At 57.0% G+C, this 23879-nt stretch overlaps 1 protein-coding gene across 1 annotated transcript; it reads right to left on the reverse strand.

Moving 5' to 3' along the window:
• Positions 1–528: 528 nt before the first annotated feature.
• On the reverse strand, positions 529–22991 carry UROC1 (urocanate hydratase 1). Its single transcript, XM_004581356.2, has 20 exons — positions 22847–22991; positions 21236–21366; positions 20440–20533; positions 19834–19893; positions 19432–19560; positions 19236–19297; positions 18053–18119; positions 17814–17957; positions 17017–17105; positions 15959–16021; positions 15561–15740; positions 15014–15111; positions 14366–14438; positions 13580–13701; positions 11151–11221; positions 7748–7846; positions 6297–6396; positions 5391–5472; positions 2125–2224; positions 529–1180 (listed from the first exon to the last, which is right to left on the reverse strand). The coding sequence occupies exons 1-20, from the start codon at positions 22970–22972 to the stop codon at positions 1040–1042; spliced, it is 2031 nt and encodes a 676-aa protein (XP_004581413.2). The 5' UTR covers positions 22973–22991; the 3' UTR covers positions 529–1039.
• Positions 22992–23879: the final 888 nt, after the last annotated feature.

Raw genomic sequence — 23879 nt, forward strand, 5'->3', positions numbered from 1 at the left:
ACATGAAGGACTGGCTTCCTAGCACAAGGTGAGGGTTCATGCCTACCAGTAGGAGAGTCAGCCAAGCCTTCTTCACCTCTTCCCAAACGGTGTGGTTTGTGTCCCCTGCGTGAGCCCAAGGATGTCAGTGTCCCCACCCCTGGGTGGGCTTCTGAGGGGAGGGGTGGTCTTACTCCCATTCTCCCCTGGCTACATTCTCCTGTTGTCCTCCTCATCCTGGCTCAATGCAGGAGATAGGCGTGCAGTCCCTCAGAGACCTGCCTGCTGCGGTGTGGCAGAGGCAGGGCCCAAGGCAAGGGGGCTGCTCTAACAGGGGGAGTCTATCAATCAAGGATAGGGGCCTTCTTCAGGACCTTACACCCAAAAGTGGGGCCAGACCTTGGGGGCTGCAAGGTGCCAGCCTCAGAGGACGACGAGACTCCTGAAGGACCCCCAGGTCCCAAGCAGGGCTTGTGGGATATTACTATCCAGAGCTTGTGGGATATTTCTACAGTCTGCACACCCAGCCTGACAGCCAGCCAACACAGCTCTTCTTCATCTTTTATTCTGTTTGTCTTCCTCCTCACACTGCTGCATAGCCCAGGGTATGCTCCAGCCCTTTGTGTCCCCAAGCCTGGGGCACTGGAGGACAGATGACAGTACTTGCCCGGACAGAGGGATAGAGAACAAGCTTCAGACAAGGGACAGGCAGGTGGGAGGTGGAGCCTGAGGACCAAACCGGCCAAACAAGCCCAGGAGGACCCTACTTGCTGTACAGCTCAATCAGGAGCCATGGCCAGTAACTCCTCAAAACCTCCAGGCACCTGTTCATGACAGACTGGAGGCAGATTCAGCTCTGCCCATGACATCCTCGGTCTACCTGGGGCTGAGCACAGGTCACTGGCAAAGGGTTTCAGCTCTCCGGGGTTCCTCCAGCTCATCTTTACAATGGGGCCACTTGTGACACCTCTCCAGAGGCTCTGCTTCAAGGAGAGCCAATGATGTCAGGTGCTGAAGCCCAGGAGGGGGCTGGGAGGAGGGGACAGAGGGGATCCAGGGGTCAGGGCCGCAGGGCCCGCTGGAGCAGGCGCTCATCCTCCACCTCGTGGGGGAGCGTCACCACCAGGCCACTGTTCTCCTGCATGGTCTGGCAGATGATCTCACGAGCCTTCTGGTTCCCGGACCAGCAGCGCCGGGCCACCTGGGGAATGCAGCATGGAGTGTTGGCACCACCACCAGAGATTCCCACCTCCACCCTGCTGTGCCACCACAGGGGCTCTGCCTCCCAAATGCCCTGCCCCATCCACTTTGGGACCTCAGAGGTCATCTATAAGCTTCTACTGCCGCCCTGCCACCCCACCCTGGGGACTCTGCCTCCCAAACACCCTGCCCCATCCACTTTGTGAGCTCGGAGGTCATCTGTAGTTTCACGCTTTGATGTCTGCCCCACCTGCAGCTCAAGCCTCCTCCTCTCTTGCCCAGACCATCCCTCCCTCCCGACTTCATCTCTTCTCTGACCGGAAGCTGATGGATGTGCCACCCTGCCCCCAGTGTCCTCATCTCCAAGAAAGACCTCGTCTTCCCCGGGGGGTAGGGCACAGGGCCAGGAGCTTTGGGCCTGCTCTTGCCTCGATTCTTTGCCCAGTCCACTTCCTCCTCTCCACCTGGCCTCTCCTGGGTCAGGCTTCCTTCCTTCACCTGCCCACTGCCCACACATGCACAAGCCTTCCCCAGTCTATCTGCGCATGGCAATTAGTGAGGTCTCCCCAAGCAAAAGTGGGCAGAACTCTCCCAGTCACTCATGGACTTTTGTCCTTGGCTCCTCAAACCCCTTCCTCATCACCCTCCCTGACCTCTGACCTCCATCATCTGCTGCTCCCCCAGTGGCTGTCGTGTGACTGTGGCAGGATTCCACCTGCCTCTGCCTTTAGAGAGGTGGAAAGATGCTTTGAAATCCAGGGAGGGGACAGGGGCATGGCCACCTGGGGCAGCCAAAGGCTAGATTAGGGGGTAAGACCAGGGCTTGGAGGGCATGGTGTTGATGAGGAGGGAGCCTCTGGCTGCTGTGGAGGAAGCATGCCCAAAACTCGGTCTGTTTTCTGCCCAGGGGCAGGAGGGGCACTGGGGAAGCTGGGGGTGACTTACGCCGTTGGAGACATCCCAGCTAAGCATCATCCTGGCTTTCTGTTCGGCCTCCGGGGTCCCGTCCAGCACGAGGCCGAAGCCCCCGTTGATCACCTCACCCCTGCAAACAGACGGCACGGGGTTCCAGTTTACCCCCTGGGCCTAACGCTGCACTGAGCAGACAGAAGCAATGTTTTGCAAGTGTTGGAAGCAAGGTTTGGGGGAGACCTGTCCTGTGTGGCCCACCCTGCAGCCTGCAGACCTGCTACACACAATAGCCAGGTAGGGAGGGGGCACGCACGGGTCTCTCCCTGCTGTTCCTCAGCGTTCAGCCAGTCCACTTTGACTTATCCAGCATCATGTCCTGCTTCAGGCCTGCCCGCCCACAAACCAGCCCACCTTGGCCTCTGTCTGCTCCAGCTCCAGTTCTGTGGGTGCAATCCTGCAGAGACACCTCCTCGAGGCGCCCTAGCATCGCTCCCTCATCGTCTGATATAACTTCTGGATCTTCCTAGGAATCCTAATTACTAGAGGCCGAGATCCTTTAGTTTCACAATTTCTTGCTTCCTAACTAGCTCCTCTGCTTAAGTGCTGTTCGGACCCTGCATGTTGCAGGCTCTCATTTGAGTTTATGTCCTCAGGGATGCAAGTGGCATCCCTGCCTCTTCTCCACCAGCCTAGGACACCTGCGCCATCCTCATCTTCTGTGTCATTACCCAGGGGTGTCTGTGCTGTGCCTCTGGGCTTGCTGGAGCGGCTTCAGCTCTGCTGTCAGTTACACACCCAGGAAATACCCTTGATACTGCCAACACCCCCCACCAGTCCTGCCTCTTGTTCTTTCTCCTTTCTACACCCAAAATGTGAATCTGCTTTCCTTGACTCAAACTCCTGAGGCCACTAGCTATACCTGTTTCCCTGCCCATCTGCCAGCAAGCTAAGAAGCCCTGTGTCTCTGGGAACCACCTGCTCCCTGGCTCCCTGTCCCAGAAGCTGAGAGCCTCCTACAGGTGGGCCAGGTGCAGTGCCTGGGCCCGCTCATGCACCACAGCTTGAGCCCCACACCTGAGCAGCCCCACGCCCTCAAGGGGCTGCCATCCCACCTCCTGCCAACCTCTGGCTCCCGTGGTCACCTCTACACCTGCCAGAGTTGCTGATGCCAGGTGCAAAAGGAGAAAGACAGTAGCACCAACCAGAGCCTGAGGACTCCTGTGTGTGCCCCAGAGCCCCAAAAGCCTTCTGAAGATTATTAGCACTGCACCCCCCATGGTCAGAGGTCAAGGCCACTAAGCATCAGGTGACTTCAGTCTGCCAACCACAGTGTAAGCCTGAGCATGCAGAGCCCAGGAACATGGCATCACAAAGAATGGCAAATCAGGATCACTCACACATGGTGCTGCGAACCTAACTACACCTCTCTGAACGTTCCAAAGTAAAATTTCACATGTCGTAGAGAAATCAATGCCAAGGGCATTAAAGCAATACAGCTTGCGGAGACAGAGGCTTTGTGTGTTTTAGGCACAATGACACATCAACATTAGCCATCCACCAACTGGTTTTCCCAGCAGCCTACAGAGCAGCTACTAGCATGTCAAGGCAACTTTGTCCATGAGAGTTAAAGCCCATTTACCTCATGCAGGCAAACGACCTCCCAAATTCATGCCCTAACTCCTGTGCTACAATGTGGTCCATACGCGCGGTTGGAAGGCATGAAGGAGTTCTGTATGCTCAGACACAGCCTGCTTGCCTCTGTCCACAGAGACCTCAGGGTGGGAACAACTTAGGAGTCTACAGCTCTTCTCTTCTCTCTCTCTCTGTCTCTCTCCGGGATGCTGCCTGCATTCTGGCCCTGTGTCTGTCTCTTGCCCCTTGGGGTGGGGGAGAGCTCTGCCCTGGCCCTTTGCCCCCTGCCATCCTCCTGCCAATGATGCAGGATCCTGGGAGGGAATGAGGTGACAGTTCTGGGTTCGGACCCCAGCTCCACCACCAGCCTCAAGGGTTGGACCTGTTCTAGAGTCCCTCTCTTGCCCTCCAGCACCAGTATAGGAAGGCCAGCACTGAAATGCCAGGGTGGGGAGGGGGGCAACCACCAGGCTGCTGCTCTTGATCTTGGCTGTCTGGAGCCTGTGTGTCTCCAGGGACGTGTACCCTCGTCACATTTTCCATTCATTAAAGCCACCTGACTGGGCTACAGCTCTGAATGCCAGCCCCAAAGGGCGCCAGGCCAAGACAGCCCTTTAGAATGTTCTGTGGGAGGGTGTGTGGCTCCGGAGGGCAGGACATGCACAGAGGTCAGCCTTGGAAGCTGGCCACTTCCCCCCAGGCCACAGCGCCCCCTGCTGCTTGCCGCTGCCAGGAATCCAGCTTGCTGGCAAGTGGAACCCTCTGCCCAATGAGGCTGACCCAGAAAGGGGCAGATCCTTCTGAGACTAGGTGAGAAAGCAGACACGGGGATTTGGCAGGCGTCTGCCATGTGAGTTACTAACTGTTAGCAGTAACGTGAGCATCAGCAGGTGTGAGATCTTTCGCTAGCAGCACCAGCACTCACAGGGCACACTGGGGATGTGGCTGAATAGGGGGTAAGGCTGACAGCCAGGGACGCTGGCACCCAGAGCCTGAGCTCTCTTACTGCACACCCCCCTCCCAACACCGTCCTACACCACCCTAGCTCATCTCCTCAGGTGGGATCTGCTCAGGATGGGAACGAGAAACGAGCTTCAAAAAGCCAGATTGGGGCCCGATGCCGTAGCCTAGCTGCTAAAGTCCTCTCCTTGCACATGTTGGGATCCCATATGGGAGCTGGTTCTAATCCTGGCTGCCCTGCTTCCCATCCAGCTCCCTGCTTGGGGCCTGGGAAAGCAGTTGAGGATGGCCCAAAGCCTTGGAACCCTGCACCTTGGAACCCTGTATGGAAGATCCGGAGGCTCCAGGCTCCTGGCTTCATATCGACTCAGCTCTGGCCATTGTGGCCACTCGGGGTGTGAATCAATGGGTGGAGGATCTTCCTCTGTCTCTTCTCTGTATATCTGACTTTCCAATAAATAATATATACATTTTTTTTTAAAAAAAGCCATATTGACACGACAAGGATGTCACTGATGTCCTGTGTGAAACCCAGAATGGTGAGCGGGCACAGGCAAGGTCCCCCTCCCCGGATGCGCTCTTGTCCCACAGCCTCCAAGATGGCATGGGGATGTGAGGGAGTGAAGCTGTTCTGCAGGGGGCGGTGCCTGCGGAGACAGCCCCCTGGGCCCGGCCCCACCCCCAAGGGCTCTGCTGGGAAGCCTTACCAGCCCACACCGCCTCCATTGTGAAGGGCAACCCAGGTGGCCCCGCGACAGGCGTCTCCCACAAAGTTCTGCACTGCCATGTCTGCAGGGGACAGGGAAACCACTGTCAGTCCCTCCCTGAACTGGGCAGGCTGGGCAAAGGTGGCAGGTGGGGGGACCAGGGATGGGTTAGTGCTTGAAGAACCTGGGCTGGAACGTAGGGGCCAAACCACCTGTCCTCTTGCCCTGCAGGTCTTCTGCCCCAGCACAGAATACCAGCTACAGGGCAAACAGATGGAAAGGGACATGACTCCAGGGTGAGCCAAAGGGGAAAGGCCCAGCTGTTAAATAAACAGCTTTTTTTTGACCCCCTCAGACAGCTTAGGTCTCAGTTTGACCATCTAATGTGACACAGGAGGTTGTGACAGGTCACCTGCAGGGACAGGAGGGGCCCAGGCTGCTAAGCGAGCTGGCCTGAAACCACAAAGTCCCCGGGACACAGACACAAGGATGACTATGGCCTCTCTTCTGGCAGGCTTCTCCACCAAGAAGCCCATGGGGTGCTTACGGGGGCAACCAGAGAAATCCTAAGAACCTTCTCCTGCTGTCAGCCAGGGAAGGGAGGTGAGGGTGGGGAGGAGGGGTCCCAGACCAAGAAATGCAAGAAACACGGCTCTAGAATCTGGAAAAGGCAAAGAAGCAACTTCTCCCCCTGGAGCCTGAAGTGCACTTACAAGCCCAGGGCACCTAACCAGCCAGCCCCGTTTGCTTGGGCATCGGGCTGAAACCCCAAAGCCCTTGGCTGGGCGGCCCTACAGCCTGCAGCCATCTCTGGTGTGAGATTCACTTTTATGTCTAAAAGAATGCATCAGTCTGAAGTCTCAATGTTAAGTCCAACTCGAGGGTTCCCACACTCCATCTCCTCACCTGCGCAGAAGGCGGAGCCGTCATAAATGTTGGAAGTTTCCCGAAAGGGGCTGTCAGTGCCACTCACGTCGTGGTGGTCTCGGCTCAGGACCACCGGCGCCTGCAGCAGGGAAGGAAGCAGGTATGGGCCGGCAGCGTCCCCTGCTGGCCACCCGGCAGAAGGCAGAGGACGAAGGTGAGGTCAACCCCGGAGCCTTTGGGGTTCCCCGCCTTGCAAATGGGCCCTCGCCAGCAAGGGCTCTGCCAGCCGTTTCTGGCAGAGGCCCTGCAAGCACGTGCCCTTGGAGACCCATGTCCTTGTTAAAGGGCCGGGCTAATGCAGAAGAAAATGACCAGAGCTGGGCCCGGCGCTGTGGTCTAGCGGCTAAAGTCCTCGCCTTGAACATGCCGGGATCCCATATGGGCACCGGTTCTAATCGCAGCAGCTCCACTTCCCATCCAGCTCCCTGCTTGTGGCCTGGGAAAGCAGTCGAGGACGGCCCAAAGCTTTGGGATCCTGCACCCACGTGGGAGACCTGGAAGAGGTTCCTGGTTCCCGGCTTCGGATCGGTGCGCACCGGCCTTTGCGGTCACCTGGGGAGTGAACGGCTGTTGCGGTCACCTGGGGAGTGAATCATCGGATGGAAGATCTTCCTCTCTGTCTCTCCTCTTCTCTGTATATCCGGCTTTCCAATAATAATATCTTTTTAAAAAAAGATTTATTTATTTTTTATTACAAAGTCAGATATACAGAGAGGAGGAGAGATAGAGAGGAAGATCTTCCGTCCGATGATTCACTCCCCAAGTGAGCCACAACAGGCCGGTGCGCGCCAATCCGATGCCGGGAACCTGGAACCTCTTCCGGGTCTCCCACACAGGTGCAGGGTCCCAAAGGTTTGGGCCGTCCTCGACTGCTTTCCCAGGCCACAAGCAGAGAGCTGGATGGGAAGTGGAGCTGCCGGGATTAGAACCAGCCCCCATATGGGATCCTGGGGCTTTCAAGGCGAGGACTTTAGCCGCTAGGCCACGCCGCCGGGCCCAAAAATGAATAAATCTTAAAAAAAAAAAAAAAAGAAAATGGGCAGAGCTGAGGGCACACGTGCCATGATGGTGTCCAGGTTTCATGTCACTCTGTTTTCACAGAAGGGGAGACTGAGGCCCAGAGAGAGCACCTGTTGTGCTTGAGGTCACACAGTAAGGCACAGGTCAGAAGATGGGGTACATCACTCCCAGCTTCCAGTTAACTCTCTCCACCATGAACTCTGACAGAGGGTCCCAGAGGGGCAGCTGGCTCCCCACCAGCATGCCCTCCCTCCTCCTTCCCCAGCTCCCCTGGTAGAGCCTAGGTCCCAAGGTGGCCCCCTGCCCCACAGCAACCAGCTGCTGAGACCAGCAGTGGCCCTCTGCCTGAAGGGAGGGGGTCCAGGGAGGGGGCCGGTGACACAGGCACACACACACAGAGGACACAACACCTTGATCTTGCCACGGGCGATGGCCTGGTTGATGGCCACAGCAATGGCGATGCGACCTTTCTGGTCCGAGTACAGGATCCTTGCCTGCGAGCCCACCACCTGCAGAGGGAGAGGCAAGAGACGTCTCAGCCAAGAGAGGCGCCATGTCAAGCACTGGAGATACAAGAGAGAGATGAGGGTGACAATGCTGATCCAGCATCAGCAAATGGCCCCTAGAGAGGGGGGTCCCCTGGGGATGGGGCCACGGTCGAGGCTGTGGGTGCCTGGGCAGAGCCTCGAGTCCAGTCCAGCACATGAGCTCATCAGTTTCCACGTGTCCTGATGCACACAGGGCCCCCCAAGGCCCCTCCACAAGCTCATGCCTGGAGCAGCCTCAGGCATCTGACTGGGAGGACTCATACCGCCAGCCTCCACTCCTGTTTGGAAATTTTAAGAGCTGCAGAAATTTCCAGATTTCTTGGATCCAGACAGAGTCGGGAAAGAAATGGGGAGGAAGCAACACTGGACCGCCAGCTCCACCAAGCAAGCTCGTTAACAGCATGAATCAAATGTGTAAGAACAGGAGGTGCCTACGGAGAGCGCAGTGCCAGCCACGGTGCCAACATCGCCTGGCGTGGATCAGGCTTTCACACCTGGTATGCACAAGTCCTCATGCATCACTCCTCCAAGAAAGACGATGTCATTGTCATCAAAAACTCTCTCACAGGTCAGGAGACAAGGGTATGGGCAGGTGAGCAACCCAACCAGAGGTTGGAACTGGGATCCTGGTGTCTGTATGTCTGGGGGGTGGCACCTCTCGAGGACACTGGCCCCTGTTTCCAGGAGGCAAAGTTCCAGTGACTGAAAATGAGTCATTGCTTAGCCCCAGGATGGCATCCGGCCATGACTGCAGACCAGAGGGTACTGCTCGCAGAGGTAGGCGTAGTGCATGCACTTTAGGTAATTTGTGATGTGGGGTCACCACCCTTCACAAGGCCCAACAAAGGGAGGACATTCTGACCTCTGCATGAGCAGACCCTGAGGATATGATGCTGAGAGAAATAAGCCAGGGGCTGGCACCATGGAACATCAGGCTAAGCAGCCACCTACAAGGTCAGCATCCCGTGGCACAGTGTCAGTTTGAATCCTGGCTACTCTGCTTCTAATCCACCTCTCTGCTAATGTGCTTTGCGAGAGCAGTGGAAGATGGCCCATGTGCTTGGGCCGCTGTCTCATGTGGGTGTCCTGGATAAAATTCAAGGTTCCTGGCTCTCTCTCTCTCTCTCTCTCTCTCTCTCTTGCTCTCGCTCTCATTCTCTAACTTTGCCCTGCAAATAAATAAACTAAAATAATAAAATAAGGGTAGGTGTTGGGTACAGTGGCCTAAGTCACAGCTTGGGGACATCCATATCCCATACATGAGTGACTGGAATCCGTTTCACCTCCACTGACCCAATTTCCTGCTGACATGGACCTTGGGAGGCAGCAGGTGTGACCTCAAGTACTTGGGTCCTGAAGCCTGGCTTCAGGTAGCCCAGCCCTGCCTATCGTAGGCATTTGGGAATGAAGTACTGGATGCAAGACCGCTCTGTTTCTTTCTTCCTGCTCCCTCCCTACCCCTAAATAAAATGAAAATAATTTGCTTTATAATGTAAGCAACTGGTCCGGCCCACAAGTCAACAGTGTGGAGGCATAGGAACCCTGGTTTGTCTGAAGGAAGTGGGGCCTGCCACAGCTGCCTGGCATGGACCAGGGCAAAAGTGGCAGGACTCAATAAGGGAGGCAGCCTGGCACCTGCCGGTGAGTTGGGGCTTGGCCAGAACAGCTAGTCTACTTGCTTCCTCCTTCTTGCAAGTTCCAAGCACACAGCTCTTATTTTACTCACGCCTGCTCCTCAAATCCGTTTTGTAAAACTTCCAGTGTAAATTGATGTCACAATTTGGCTCCAGCACTGACTGGTAGAAGAGCTGGGGAGGAAGTGAGACAAGGCTGCCAACTTGGTCAAGAGTGTACAGGAGAAGAAATGGCACAGATGTCTTTAATACAGACTCCCTTCTGTGATCACCAAAGCCAAGGGACAGGGGGCATCGCAGTGGTGGCATAGTAGCTTAACCATCTGCCACACTGGCATCCCTTGTGGGCAGCAGGTCACATCCCAGCTGCTGCACTTCCAGGCAAGCTCCCTGCTGAAGCACCTGGGAAGGATGGTGCGACTTCTTGCACCCCTGGGAGACCAGGATGGAGTTCTATGTTCCTGTCTGTAATATAGTCCAACCCCAGCCATTACATCCACTGGGGAGTGAACCAGCAGATGGAAGATCCCTGTCTCTCTGACTTCCTCTCTGTGTGTGTGTGTGTGTGTGTGTAACTCTGCCTTTCAAAGAAGTAAAAATAAAATGAAAAGACAAAGGATGAAGACAAACACAGCCCCGTCCCTGCAGCCATGTCACGTGACCACTAGGCTCACCATGGCCTCCTCCTTCTGTGTCCCCTACACAGACATGCTATGGCCTCTCCTTCAAGGCTCACTCCTCCTCACTCCTCCACCCCACATCCCACCGGCAGCCACAGCCTCCCTGAGCCCCAGGCCTTCCTCCCACTGGGAAGGGGGTCTCCTGGGGCCTGTGGTTGGCATAAGAGGTTTTGTGGCTGGGGAATTAATGCAAACCACAGTTCAAGGTTGACAGCCCAGGAGGCCAGAGCTGTCCCTCGGTCCCTGCCACCGCAGGCCAAGGATCCACTAGGCCATACGAGGTCCACAGCTGAAAATGCAAGCACCAAATGTCCTCTCTGTTGTCCTCCATCCTATTGGGGCCCTTAGCCTCCCCCTGAGGATGGCCCGGCTGCTGTCACCAACCCAGCGTGTGGACCTGAACACACGTCAGATGGCGAGCACTCTGCTGCCACGGGAAGGATCCTAACAGTGGGTTGGGGTAGGGCCCTGTGCTCAGATCCAGACACTGCGGTCCACGTACGGGCAGGGCCACTTGGAACACCACTTCAACCTCTGCTGCACAGACAGAGGGGTGGAGTCACACGGCTGAGAACACGGCAAGGGACCCAGGCATGGCCCAGTGGATCTTGCTCCAGAACCTGGGCATTCTGTTTCCACAGGGCCACCCCTGCCATGCCACCGGACGAAGGGCAATGGACTGACTCAGGCCACAGCATCCCCAAACTCCAGGCTACACGCCCCTGGCTGAACTTATCTGGCAGTGCTGGGACACACTATGGGGACCATTCAGCACCGGCAGCCTTTCTAAGGACACAGCTTGGCAGGATGACGCACTCTCAGTGTGGCACCAGCACCGTGTTCATGGGATGTTGGGACTCCACCCGCTGGCTTGCAGTGTCCTCCAGCTGCCTCCTGTGGGGCCTGAGCCCAGCCCTACTGCTCTCTTGGCCCCTGGCCCCATGCCCTTACCAGGCGGTGCTTGGCAGCCTCTCGGATCCAGCGGATATTGTCCAAGTACTGCAGCTTCACAGATGGCCTCACTGCGGGGTGTGGGGAGAGGAGAAGAGGGTCAGGTGCCACAGCAGCCCCCGACCCTGCCACCTGGAGGGTCTGACCTTGCCCCGGAGCCATGCCTCGGACCTAGCACCCACCCCATACCATACCAGCCTTCCTGACTTCAGGAGATGCCAACGTTCCTGTGACTACATGGGCACATGCAGCCCTGGAGTGCCCTCCCTCCTCTGAGAGCTGCTGAGAGCCTGCTAAGCACAGACACTGTGCCAGGCTCAGGAATGGTGGCTACTGTAGCTGTGATGAGAACAAATCACTGGGGTGTGGTGAGGGGAGCCTAAAGCTGTCTGACAACGTTACAAACTGAGCACTAAGGGCCAAGAATCAACTCGCAGGCTGAGAAACAGCACGTGTAAAGGTCCTGGGGCAGGGCCAGGCTCAGCCCATCCTGGGAGGACGAGCCTGTGAGGGTTCAGGCCGGAGATGTGTGGTGGCAAACAGAGGCCTAGGTGCCCAGGAGCCAGTTCATTCTGGCTCCTGAGAGCACATAAGGCATTTGTTCTAGAATTCTATGAGCCAAGGATTAACACAGAGGTCAATATTTTAAGGAAATTAACTCATGCATTTTTTTAAAAATGTGTCAAAAATGAAGGGAATACACAAAGGCCATCACCGCCTAGGTGAAATCCTAGTGAGGTGCCTAGGTGAAGTGCCCGGGAACTGTTCTGCCGAGGTCATCTGTCCAGTGGAAATGCCGCAGGATGGTGTGGGCCTCTCCCTGGATGGCCCAGTCCCAGACACAGGGCCACCTGGGCCATGTTGGCAGTGCTCATGCCACAATCAGCAGCGGCTGCAAGAGCCCAGTGTTTCTTCAGGAGAGCTGATGGCTAAGCACCCAGCAGTCCACCTGCTGTGGGCGGGGCCTCTGCCCCAGGTTTCCTGCCCACAGTAGGTGGTCCTGTTTAACCTCAACCTGGTTCACCAGCCCCACCCCAGCCCAGAGAACCTGCAACTGGCTTTAAAGTGGACAGCAAAGTCCAAGGACAGGCCCAGAGGAGGGCACCCCTAGACCTGCTGAAAAGCCCCCGAGAAAGGGGAAGGGGAGAATGGGGAGTAGTGCAATGGCTCAGTTGGCTAATCTTCGCTAGCAAAGTGCCAGGATCCTGTATGTGTGCTGCTTCACGTCTCGGCGGCTCCACTTCGCATCCAGCTGTCTGATTATGCCGTAGGAAAGTGGTGGAAGATGGCCCAAAGCCTCGAGTCCCTGCACCCACATGGGAGGTCTGGATGGCACCTGGCTTCAGGTCAGATGAGCTCAGCTCTGGCCATTGCAGCCACTTGGGGAGTGGACCAGCAGATGGAAGACTTTTCTGTCTCTGTTTCTTTCTGTAAAATCTGTCTTTCCAATAAAAATAAATAAATCTTAAAAAAAAAAAAGCCATGGTGGGGACAGGCAAGGGCTCCAGCGTCTGAGGAAGTTTTGTCGTATCACCGCCTTCTCATCCCTGGCTGACGCACAGCGTCCAATACATGCACCTAGAGCAGGCTCTGGTCAGGCGGGCTAAGGCCACAGTCATCACAGGACAGGACTCAGACCCAGCATCAAAGACTGTGGTTAAGGTGCCTATGTGCTGGGGACATGTGCTTGGGGATCTCCCCTGGCTCCAGCTTCCTGCCAGTGCAGAACCTGGCAGGCAGCATAGGATGGCATAGTACGTGGGTGTCTGCCCCTTCCTCGGGAGGCCTGGCTTGTGCTCCTGGCTAGCAACTTCAGCCCGGCCCAGCCATGGTCATTGGAGGTATGTCAGTAGTGACTCACTGGCTGAGAGCTTACTCTCTGGATATCTTCCTTTCTGCCTCATGTATTTATGAGGCAACTCAAGATGAACTTGAGAGACACAGACCTAAGGGGAATCTCCATGGGCCTGGTAGAAGTGGAAGGACATGGTGCCCAGAGTGGTGGGGGCAGCTCAGCCTGAGACACAAGCTGAGGTGTTCTCCCGGGCACATGGCCGTGGGGAACAGCAGGGACAGGGTGGCAGAGGGACTGTGGGATATCCAGGACAGCCTAAATGTCAGTTTCCTGAACTCCGGGAGCCATTTGAGCATGAGCCTCTTGGAGTGATTATCATCTAGCAGAGCTGAGGTCCCCTCTGGAGGGCAAGGACTCAGTGTCCATGTGGCACCTGCACGACATCTGGGGACCAGGTCTCCCCCTGGCTTTCCAGGAGGTTGAGTCCTTTGGTGTGGTCAGCTGAGAACCCAGTAGGCTCAAAGCAGCCACTGGCATATAGGGTCCCAGGGAGAACAGGCATCTTGTGCCTACACAGGCAGCAGCTCTGGGGACCACCCAACCTCCCACGAGCATCCCCACCCAGTGGTGTCACCTCCAGCAGCAATGACATCCTCCAGCACAGATGTGGCCAGCTGGTCTGTGACAGCCAGGTCCTGGGGATCCCCTGACGTGCATACCCAGCGGAAAGGCCCAAATCCTTGGGAGAAAATGTCCCTGCAAGGACACAGCCTCCTCAGCTGCCACTCCCAGCTGTCCATACCTGCCGGCTGGGCCAGGAATGTGCAGCAGGTGGGCAGACCTGCGACACCGAGGTCAGCATCCAGCACACAGCCTGGAAACCCTAAGTCCTGACATGGACAGAATTCAGAGGACCTCTCATCCCCTGTGCCCCATTCCCAGCCCTTCAAGTACCCCACCCTCCATGGCCCTTCCAGATCTCTGCCTGCTCTCTCTCTAGCTCTGGCTGCAGGCTGCTCAAGTTGCTGCTGCAGGCCAGCCTCAGGTCAGCCACTGTCACTCAGGAGTTTGGAGAAAGGAGCCAGTGTGAGGACTTGGCCTTGGGTGATGTCACATGGGCTGAACCAGCTTTTGCAGGTGGCAAGTTCCCGAGGCCAGTGACCTTAGGTGCACAGGCCCAGGGCTCACTCAGGGCTCCTGCACCTGCAAGGGTTAGCTGGGTGCAACCCCCTGGGCTTCCCTCCTTTATCCCCTGTTCAGAAATTCTGTGACCCATGCCCAGCCCTCTCAGGCCACCAGCAGGTCTCAGTGGCAGTCAGAGGTTGAGATTTTGCCCTCCTGGATGGCTGGGCCCCAGGCCCTAACAGGGGATGCAGACAGCAACGGGCATCCTAGAACCAGTGGCTACCCAGTCACTTACCCCATGATGTGCTGGACATATGAGGGGTAGCGGAATTCCGTCTTATTGGCACCTTTTTTCTCCACATCTGCCCCTGTAGACAGAGGCACCAGCCCCAGGTGAGCACATGAGTTCAACAAAGAACTCTGTGGGAGGCTGGGAGGAACCAGAAGGGTCGCCTTTTAAATGAAAGAAGGAGGGGAAAGCAGACGTAGCCGGAGAGGGCAGATGGCCATTTGTGCACCTGAGGACATGGAGTCTGTGAAGGGGAAGAGGCACACCATCCCAGGGAGGAGGTGGGGCAGGGCCTGAATGACAGAGGCACCTGCCCCACAGTTGGGGAGGGGTGTTTCACATCACAGCAATGGACAGCAGCATCCTCAGGCACTGGAGCGCAGACCTGAGCCTTGCATCTGCTCTCCTGACAGTAGGTCATGTTCATCAAGCACATGGGGACACTGGGGCCCAGAGAGGGTCCCACCAGCAAGCCCAGCTACCAGAAGGAAAGCCTGGGCAGAGGGACAGGGAAATCTCCCTTTGCCTTACCTGGATGTCTCCAGGAGCCTCTGAGTGTGAAGTGGGAGGGGGAAGAACTTGCAAAAGGAAACGGAACCCCAGAGCAGGGGCAGGTGTGAACTGCCCAAGCCCTAACTCCCTTCCCTCACCCACCTGCTCTCTGGGCCTCCAGGAGGAAGGCGTTGCCGTAGTCCCAGAAGAAGAAGTGTTCCTGGGCCAGTCTGTTGATGGCTGAGACCTGTCTTCTCAGGCTGCAGCAACAGGGGAAGGGGGGGGGTCAGTTCCACCCATCAGGGAGGCGCCAGAGCAGCCTGTCCCCCCCCCATTTCCCCTGCTGATTCAGCTTGCTGCTGACTTTTAATCCCGGCACCAAGGAGAGTCTGGGGCTTTTGGGGGCTGCCCCCTCCAAGACCACTCCACCCCCTGCCACTTCTGCCCCTAGCGCCCCGATGAGTCCTCCAAATGCCCTCAAAGAAGATACTGTGGCCAGAAGTCGCACTAGGAAATAGGGACTGTGTCCAGCCTTCCCAGGAGGGGTGCCTGTCCCTATGACCAGCCATGATCCCATCTAACAGGAAAAGGCAAATGCACAGAGAGGCTACAGTCCTGCTGAGGTAGCACAGCTGGCCACTGGAGAAGCAGGAGTGCTGAGAGCAGGATGAGGCAGGCTGCCCGGGGCCAGCAGTGTGGGCTGCCTCACCTTTCCTGCACCAGGGCCTTGAACGCAGCAGGGTCAGATGCCATGAGGCTCTGGGCCTCCGGGAAGCTGAGCTGCACCGGATAGTAGCCGCCGTTGAATGGGTTGTGGCAGGACGTCTGATCTGAGCCCAGGTCCACCAGGAGCTCCCCGGTTGTGTCCAGTTCGTAGACCAGGCGCTCCCTGGGGAAGCCAGGCAGGAGGCTGGGGCCGGCTGGGTGGCGGGGGTGGCAGTGCACTGTGCCACCCTCATACCTGTCAGCAGGTCCGTGTCCCCCTGGGCAAGGTGGCAGATTGGTCACGGTAGAGACAGAGAACCGCAGGGTTAGCATTGAGGCCTCTCCCAGAGGATCTGGTGTCTTGGGGTCCCTGAGGTCACCAACTTAACACCTGCCACTCACCAAAGATCCACCACGTTGCCATGGTAACCAAGGCTGAGCACCTCCTTCTTTTTCCTTGCTTCCCTGAAAGGATACAGAGCAGGAGAGAGGGCCTTGCCACAGCTGCCCACAGCTGCTCACAGCTGCCCACAGCCTCTCGCCCATAGCCTCTCGCCCACCCACCCACACCCAGGGAACTGGCAACAGGAAACACACCTGTCCAGGCTGTTCGGTTTCTTGAACCCACATATGCACACACATGCATACACATGAACAATGCATGCAGTATGCACATGCATACAAGCACACACATGCTCACATGTGCATGCATTGTGTGTCTTCTTACTCAGGGAGGATCTCTGCTAAGTCCCTGGCAGCTGAGCCCTGTCTGCTGTGCCCCAAGCTGTCCATATACCCCAGGGTCAAGTTCAACTTATTAATAAGGCACAGTAAGAAAGGCACAACATCCCACTTGGGAGAAACTCGAGCAGTCATAACCTTGTACTGTAATTACAGCTATTTGAAACCGAAGAATTCTTTATTTCTAGAATTGTCCAACTATTATTTCCAGAATGCTGCTCACCAGGGGCAACTGAAGCTGCTGAAAACAAAACTGTAGAGAGGGAGGGGTCACTCCTACACACAGACACACACGCACCCGCAGATGCATACACATGTACACACATGCGCACATACATATGTACAGGCACAAGAGGACACACACACATACGTGCACACACAGAGATATGCACAAAGAACCAACTCCACAGCTCCTCTCCTCCTCCACAGGCGGGCAGCTGTGCACCTGCCACATGACAGGCTCTATGAGGCCACATGGTGGCTGAGCATGGGAGCATCACACACTACAAGACACCCATGAGCCGTACATCAGCGCACCATGGGCACAGAGCCAGTGACTTCCGGCGGGAACAGAATGTCTGCGGTTCTCCTGTGATGTTGGCCCACCTGGGCCAGCTGACATGCGTTCATCGTGCCTATGCGGAGTAGCACAGCCCTCCCCAGGCCTCTCTGCAGGTTTCCCCACATCCCCTCGCGCTGAGCTGAGTGTGGGCCTGTACCTGAGTCTCTCAATGCAGCGGTCCAGGCTGTCGGTCACTTCCATCAGCCAGCCCTGCTGGTGGCGCTTCACAAGAGCCGCTTTATCCACCTGGGGTCACAAGACACAGGCCACAGAGTGAGGCACGGCCCCTAAGGGTGCCACGCTCAGTAGGAAAGCACCACCCTCCACAGAGACCACTCTGCCTTTCCCGCAGTCTGGGGGCAGGCACTGAGCCACCTTCACGCTGCCTGCCCCCTCATCAGCACAGCCTGGGCTTTCCTCAGAGTGACAGTGCGCCCAGCCCCATGACATACATCACATCCCAGCCGACCACAGCAGCCTGAGGTCTGTTTCCACCCTCTCCTGGGAGGGAAGAGTTCCTGGAATGGGTCTTTCCTACTCAGCATTGGCTCACAGCTTCCCTCCTTGCTTCTTCCTGTCTCAGAAGTTAATGGCTGGTGCTTGGGTGGCACCGTGGCACTTGTGGGGGGATCCCGAGAGAATCTAGAGATGTGGCCCTGCCATCTCTGAACTACAGAACCTGGGCCAGCATGGATGGTTGCATGAGAAAAACAAAACAACAAAACCTTTATGGAAGTATCTGCAGGTGGGTTTGAGGTACGGGGTATAAATGGTGCAGGTGTAACGTCAATGAAAGACAAATCACACAGTTGTGACAAATCAAAACTCCTGGTCTCCTCTCCTTTCTGTTTCCCCTGTCACCTTTCTCTGGGGAAGGCGGAGGAGGGCCCAGGGAGGAAGGAGGGTATAGGCAGGGCTGCAGACAGAAGCATCTCCCATCCCCAGCCAACTCACCTCCGCAATCACACCAATGCAGCCCACGATGACCGCGGCCTTGGCCTGAGCCCCACTCATGCCACCCAGTCCAGAGGTGACAAACACCTTCCCAGCCAAGTCCTCGGCCCCCAGGTACCGGCGGCCGGCGTTCAGCACGGTGAGCTGCAGAGAGAGGAGGTTGCTCACGCACAGCCACCACCCAGGCCCCACAGCCAGAAGCCACCCGTCGCGGCCAGGTGTGGGCCTCTTCCTCTTACCACTGTGCCGTGGACAATCCCTTGGGGCCCAATGTAGCAGTAGCTGCCCGCTGTCATCTGGCCGTACCTGCCCACAGAGAGAGCGAGAGCGGGGCAAGCATGGGCTGAGGCAGAGGACAGGCCCCCACTTCAAAAGACTTCAAATGAACAGTTAACTACCCCAAAAGGCAAAACCAAATTTTAAAACAGCCATGCTGAAGAATATCTGGCCACACAGACAGCAACTGACCATGAGAAGGTTCTGGAAGCACAGGGGAAGGTGCCATACATTGTGGCATGTGATGGAATATGATGAGGTAGAGCACAAGCATGGTGTCCCGTGGCACACAGGCCAGGGGCCAGGCCGTGGAGGCAAACGTGAGCTGGCAGGACACCCTTTCTACAGGGGGTGATGGGGCACACTTGTGCCAAAACTCTCCCGGTCACATGTGGGCAAGCATTAGCTAGACCTGCTATGGCACGCCAAGTTAAGTCAACACCTGCATGTAGCATTCTCTATGGATGCCGGTTCGAGTCTTGGCTGCTCCATTTTCAATCCAGCTGCCTGTTAATGTGCCTGGGAAAGCAGCAGAGACTGGCTCTAGTTCATGGGGTCCTTCACCCAAAGGGGAGGCCTGAAGGGGGTTCCTGGCTCTTTTGGGTCTGGCTATTACAGCAATTTGAGGACTGAATCAGCAGATGAAAGATTCTCTTATTCTTTCAAATAAATAAAAAAACACTTTAAAATTTAAAATGTGTGTCTTGCCACATGCAAACTTCACTTCAAGAAAAACAAAACCACTGAATTCCAATCAGTCAGATTTACAACTCACTTCGTGAGGCACAGAGAAATAAGCTGAGAAAATGAGTGGACCAATGCACACACAGACACACAGTGAAGCAAGAGGAATGGTAAGCACCCTGCAGATTCTACCAACTTTCTTAGGTTAACATCTCTCATGTTCAGGTACAGGGGGAGAGGCAGAATTCAAAATCGCGCTCATATGCTGTGTTTCTCACATATGTCTAAAAACCGTGGACTTTCTATAAAAAAAAAAAAACTGCTGGCGAACATGAAAGAATGGAACCAATCCCAGCACTCCATTTTAATGGTGGGTGTTTTCAAAGCTTATATCCAACTTTGACATTTTGTTTTAGGGTGAGGTGTGGCTAAGGCAATTAACAAAGGGGAACAGTAACTTACATGGTGACCCCCAAAGCAAACAGCTTTTCATAGTCCGCCCTGGAGGAGTAGTTGGGAATGACCTGGAAAGGAGGGAGGCAGCAAGCAGAGGGGCTGGGTTTACAAGGCTCTCCTCCCAGCCCCTAGCATACCAGCTCCTAGAGCCCAACCCACTGTGCCAGCCCTGGCAGGTGCGACGCCCGCCGCTTGGACCCACCATGCCATTGGTGATGATCAGCCGAGGGGCACTTGGGCTGCTAGGGAAGAGGCCCAGAGGATGTCCGCTGTACATGACCAGAGTCTGCTCCTCCGTCATCTTGGCCAGGTAGGACATGGTCAGCCAGAACTGGAGGGAGGCCACAGACAGGGCTTACAGAGCCATCCTGGGGCCCCTGAGCCACCACCCTGGTCGCTGCCCCACAATACAGTTCCTCCAGGTCGCCACGGTGCTCCAGAGGTCTTGGCGCCCCCAGCAGCCCCACCCCTGCCCATCCTTGTAACTGAAGGCTCACCAGCCCAACTCCAGGGCTGGCACAACGGGCATCCCAGAGATGCCTGGGATCTCTAAAGGCCCCTTCTGGACCAGAAAGGACAGGGAGAAGCCGCACAGCTCACCTACCTGAGCCCAGTTGTTGAACACCTGACCGTTTCCTCCATAGGTCACCAGCTCCTGGGGGAACTGTAGGAGACACCGGGGCATATGAGACAAGGATCCAGGCAGGGTCCATGGAGCCACGGATGGATGGGGAGTGGCAGGCCCCTGACCCCTTGCCTGGGTCTGCCTGTAGGGGACCAGGGTCTCACAGGCTGTCCCTCCCATGTACTTAAAGGAGCCTGCAACAAGCTCACATGGCTGGATCCAACACAGCAGCTGGCAACCACGGGTAAAGTAACATGCCCGCTTTGCAAAGCCTCAGCATGGAAAGAGAGGGCAAACATTTCTCTAAGGACGTTGAGGTGGAAGACTTGTTAAGATCAGAACTTCATGGATGACTTGGGACAAAATGCAGGATTAAGCACATTTTGGGCTCACTTTTCCACGTGTGTCTGTTATGATGATGGACAGGCTAGTTTTGAGGTCATGCTATGGAAATGGTGCCAGCACCAGGGGGCAGCAGGGGGACGGGGACAGGGGCCTCCCAGTCCCAGCTTTGTAACTTTCTGTGAATCTCCAGTCAATTCCTGCCAGTCTCCTGCACCAGCTCTCGGCTTCCCTGGCTGTTACCTGGGCCACAGCGGGGTCCAGGTTGTTCATGATCATGTGCATGATGGTCGCGGCCGCCCGTGTCCGGCAGGGGTACTGATCAATCGGATAGGCCCTGCATGGGTGGAGGGGTGGAGGGTGTCCAGCTTTCCTCAGGCTCTGCCTCTGGGTAGCATCTATTCACGTGTTTGGCCATTCACTCAACAAACACCCTTGGGCACCAATTCTACCATGGACACCGGACCGGGAGGCACCCATGGATTAGAGGCTGGGACATGACTGGCTCTCAGATGACTCCAGGCCGCTCTGGCCTCGGACTGGTGCAGGAGCAACCCAGAGTGATGCCAGGGTGCCAGTCTCACCCAGAGAGGTCTCGGCCCACTGCTGCTGGATAAGGAAGCCAGGGTGAGGCCCAGCCCCACAGGCGTTCACAAGGCCTGTGGATGCCAGGTGCACCACAGTGGGAAATCCCAGCTGGAGTTTCGGGGGCCAGGGGAGGGAGGGAGATCTGGCATGGAGCACTAGAATACACCTGTGCCCCAGAAGTGCACAGTTCTGCCAGCCTGGGCCAGGAGGGCCAGGACATAGACTCTTGTCCATCGGGTACCCTGCCACCCTCTGGCCAGACTAGGGGCCACAGTCGTTCCTGGGCTCCAGGCTTGGCAGGTGACAATGCACCACTCCCACTTTGGTTCTGTGTGCAGGGCCTGGATCCCCCCACCACTACTGACCATCCCCATTGCCAGTATGGTCCCTCCCCAGGGCGTCCTCCCTCTCCTCCTGGGCCCCCTTGGGCACTACGCCCAGCGGTGCTCACTTCATCTCAAGGTCAGGGCAGAACCGATACATGTAGATGTGCCCGTACAGCTGCAGCTCCTGCGCAAACTCGGGGGCCAGCAGCTCCTGGACATCCGGCGGGAAGTAGCGCAGGGCATTCCTCAGTGCCAGCTGCAGGACAGGGGGGCAACGAGGGCTGGGGGCTTCAAGCCAAGCATCCTGAGGCCTCCATGGTGGGCCATTCTCTCTCCCCACTGGATTTGCTTCTGCCCTCTCAGAAGCCTACTGCTCCAGGCAGGGCCACCAGCAAGGTCACCACCTACAAGAGGCTTTCCATGATTCCCTCCACAATGGCAGACCTCTGGTCCCTCCCTTTTCTTGCCCCTCATGGACCCACCTCTGGCCCCGGAGACTAGGCTGTGAGGCAGAGAGGGACCTGACCAGGACCTCCTAACAGAGGAGGCTTCCAGAACGTTCTTCTAACTGCTTGTCTTTTTCAGACGCTCACACAGACACCTCTTGGGGGCTCAGCTTGTGTGCAGAAGGCTGAGCAAAACACACAGTCGTGCAGACTTGACAGAGGTGAGGGTGACCGGAAAATTAGACTTTCAGACAAGTCAACTTGATCTGGGTAAAGTTACTTTTGAAATTGTTAAGTCTGTGAGGCAAGGGAACACATCACAAAAGCACAACAGCGGAAAACAAGCTACGGTACAAAGCCAGCAGCTGCCCAGGAAGCCACCGTGGCTGGCGTCTAGGCTCAGCTGGAAGGCAGCTGACCCTGGCACCACCCCCAGGGCTTCATAGTCCTCTAGCCCTTCCGTGCCCACCTCCCAACAAAGTCCCTGCCCTTCCGGCTGGCCGAAGGTCAGGGCACTGGTGCCCAGCAGGGAGATGAGCGTGGGGCAGAAACATTAACCAGGCCCTCCCTGGCACTGAGCTGGCCCAAATGGCCTGAGCCCAGCAAGCCACTCCTGTCCCCCTGCTTGCCAAGAGGAGTATAGGGGAGAGCCCCTTGCTAATTTTCCCTGTATTTCCCCAAGCCCATCTCCCACTGTCTCTTTGTAACCCAGTGAGGACAAGATAGGAAGACACCCATGATACGGAGCCGTGTTACCTGCTCCCGTCCACATAAGCTCCTCCACAAGTCCCTGGGAAACTGCTCAACAACTGAGAAAGACCCCGAGGCTCGCCATGGCATTGGGCAGCCAGGCTGGGTCAATCGGATAGGGCATGCCCAACTCCCGCCAGCCATGAATGTCCCCAGGGTCAGGGAGAGCGGGTAGGTCATTTGCAAACAGAAACCAGAGCACACGGTCCACTGGGGCTAAGGTGAGGGTCAAGTTTACTTGGCAGGGATTGGGGCACTTCACACCTGCCTGGCGCCTGTTCCCTCCAGGGAGGTGGCTGCAGCAACACCACTTCTTGTCTGGGTGACCTTGAGCCTCAACTTCTTAATAGGTACGGGGCCCCACAATCCCACACCCAGACAGAGCAGTCACCCCCAGGGAACAGCCAGCATGGCCAGGCCAGGGCCCAGGAGCTCCTGGAGGCCAGCGAGAGTGGTGGGGCTGAAGCAGCAGGGGGTGCACAGGTTGGCTGGGGAGGGTGGTGGGAGTGAGGAAGTGGGGTACACAGGCTTTTGTCTTACCTGCTGCTCAGCAGGGCTGAGGCCGGGGGTCCTGACCGGGGCATGGGGTACCCCGGCCCGCCGGCCCCGGTTCTCCGGGAGTGGTCGCAAGGGCAGGCCGGAGCACAGCGCCTGGAGACTGGACATGCCTGACTGAGAAGGGAGGTGGCGGCCTGCGCCCTGCACCACGGGGAGGCCAGGAAGAGACTAAGCGGTCAGGAACCAGCAGGGCAGGGCCCTCCCGCCCCCAGGGCCACCTCCCCCCAGCCCCTCATTGGGCCCAGGCTGTGTGGAAGGAGCCACGGGCAGGTCCGAGGGGGCAGGCTGGGGCGTCACCGGCCGATGGGCGGGCTGCCGCAGTCCGGACTTGAGGCAGGAGGCTCGGGCTGAGCTGTGCAGTCCCATGAGAGTGTTACACATAACTAGGGGCAGAGCCCTGTGACACGGAAGCTGCTACAACCCCCATCCTCCCAGACACCTGTGAGGGCAGCCACCTGGGTGGACAGGTGTGTCAGGAGCTCAGGGCCCCTCCCTCAGAGACATCTCCATTTCCAAAGCTCTCTGTGGGAGGCACCTGCTATAGCAGTGCCAAAAAAAAAAACAAAAACACCCCCCCCCCTCACTCTCCAAGAGCCCTGGGCAGTGGCAAGAGGGAGGCAGGTCCCACTTACACTGCCTGGGAAGGACCCCAGTCGTATCCCTGGTTCCAGGGCAGTGACATCCGAGTGTGACCCCAGCTCAGCTCCCGACAGCCCCATGGCCTGTGTGCCTTTGAGGCACATGAGCGCCTGTGCAGACAGGTGGACGTCATCCGCCAGCCCAGCACTCGGTCTCCCGCTCTCCTGAGCACGGCGGGTGAGGTGGTCCCCCTGGTCCTCTCACTCTCCCACGTCATGAAGACTGAGGCCAAGGTGACATCTTCATGGGGGGTCGGGGGTGGAGCTGGAGCCATCCCTGTTTCCATGGCACAGAGGAGGTTTCTCTCACAGCTCCAACCTCACCCCCAACTCCCACAGCCCCCCAGTCAGAGCAAGGAGGGAGTGGGGAGAGACTG

This window comes from Ochotona princeps, chromosome 21 (assembly GCF_030435755.1).
Source record: "Ochotona princeps isolate mOchPri1 chromosome 21, mOchPri1.hap1, whole genome shotgun sequence".
Lineage (NCBI taxonomy): Eukaryota > Metazoa > Chordata > Mammalia > Lagomorpha > Ochotonidae > Ochotona > Ochotona princeps.

Bases quoted from the DNA above. Each gene is read 5' to 3' on its own strand.
- UROC1 (XM_004581356.2), bottom strand. From the start codon at position 22,972: ATGTCCAGTCTCCAGGCGCTGTGCTCCGGCCTGCCCTTGCGACCACTC. The intron at 14,439-15,013 runs GTGGGTGAGGGA...CTCTGTCTACAG, and splicing joins CCTGGAGGCCCAGAGAGCAG to GGGCAGATGTGGAGAAAAAA. The intron at 7,847-11,150 runs GTAAGGGCATGG...CTCCCTCTGCAG, and splicing joins AGGCTGCCAAGCACCGCCTG to GTGGTGGGCTCGCAGGCAAG.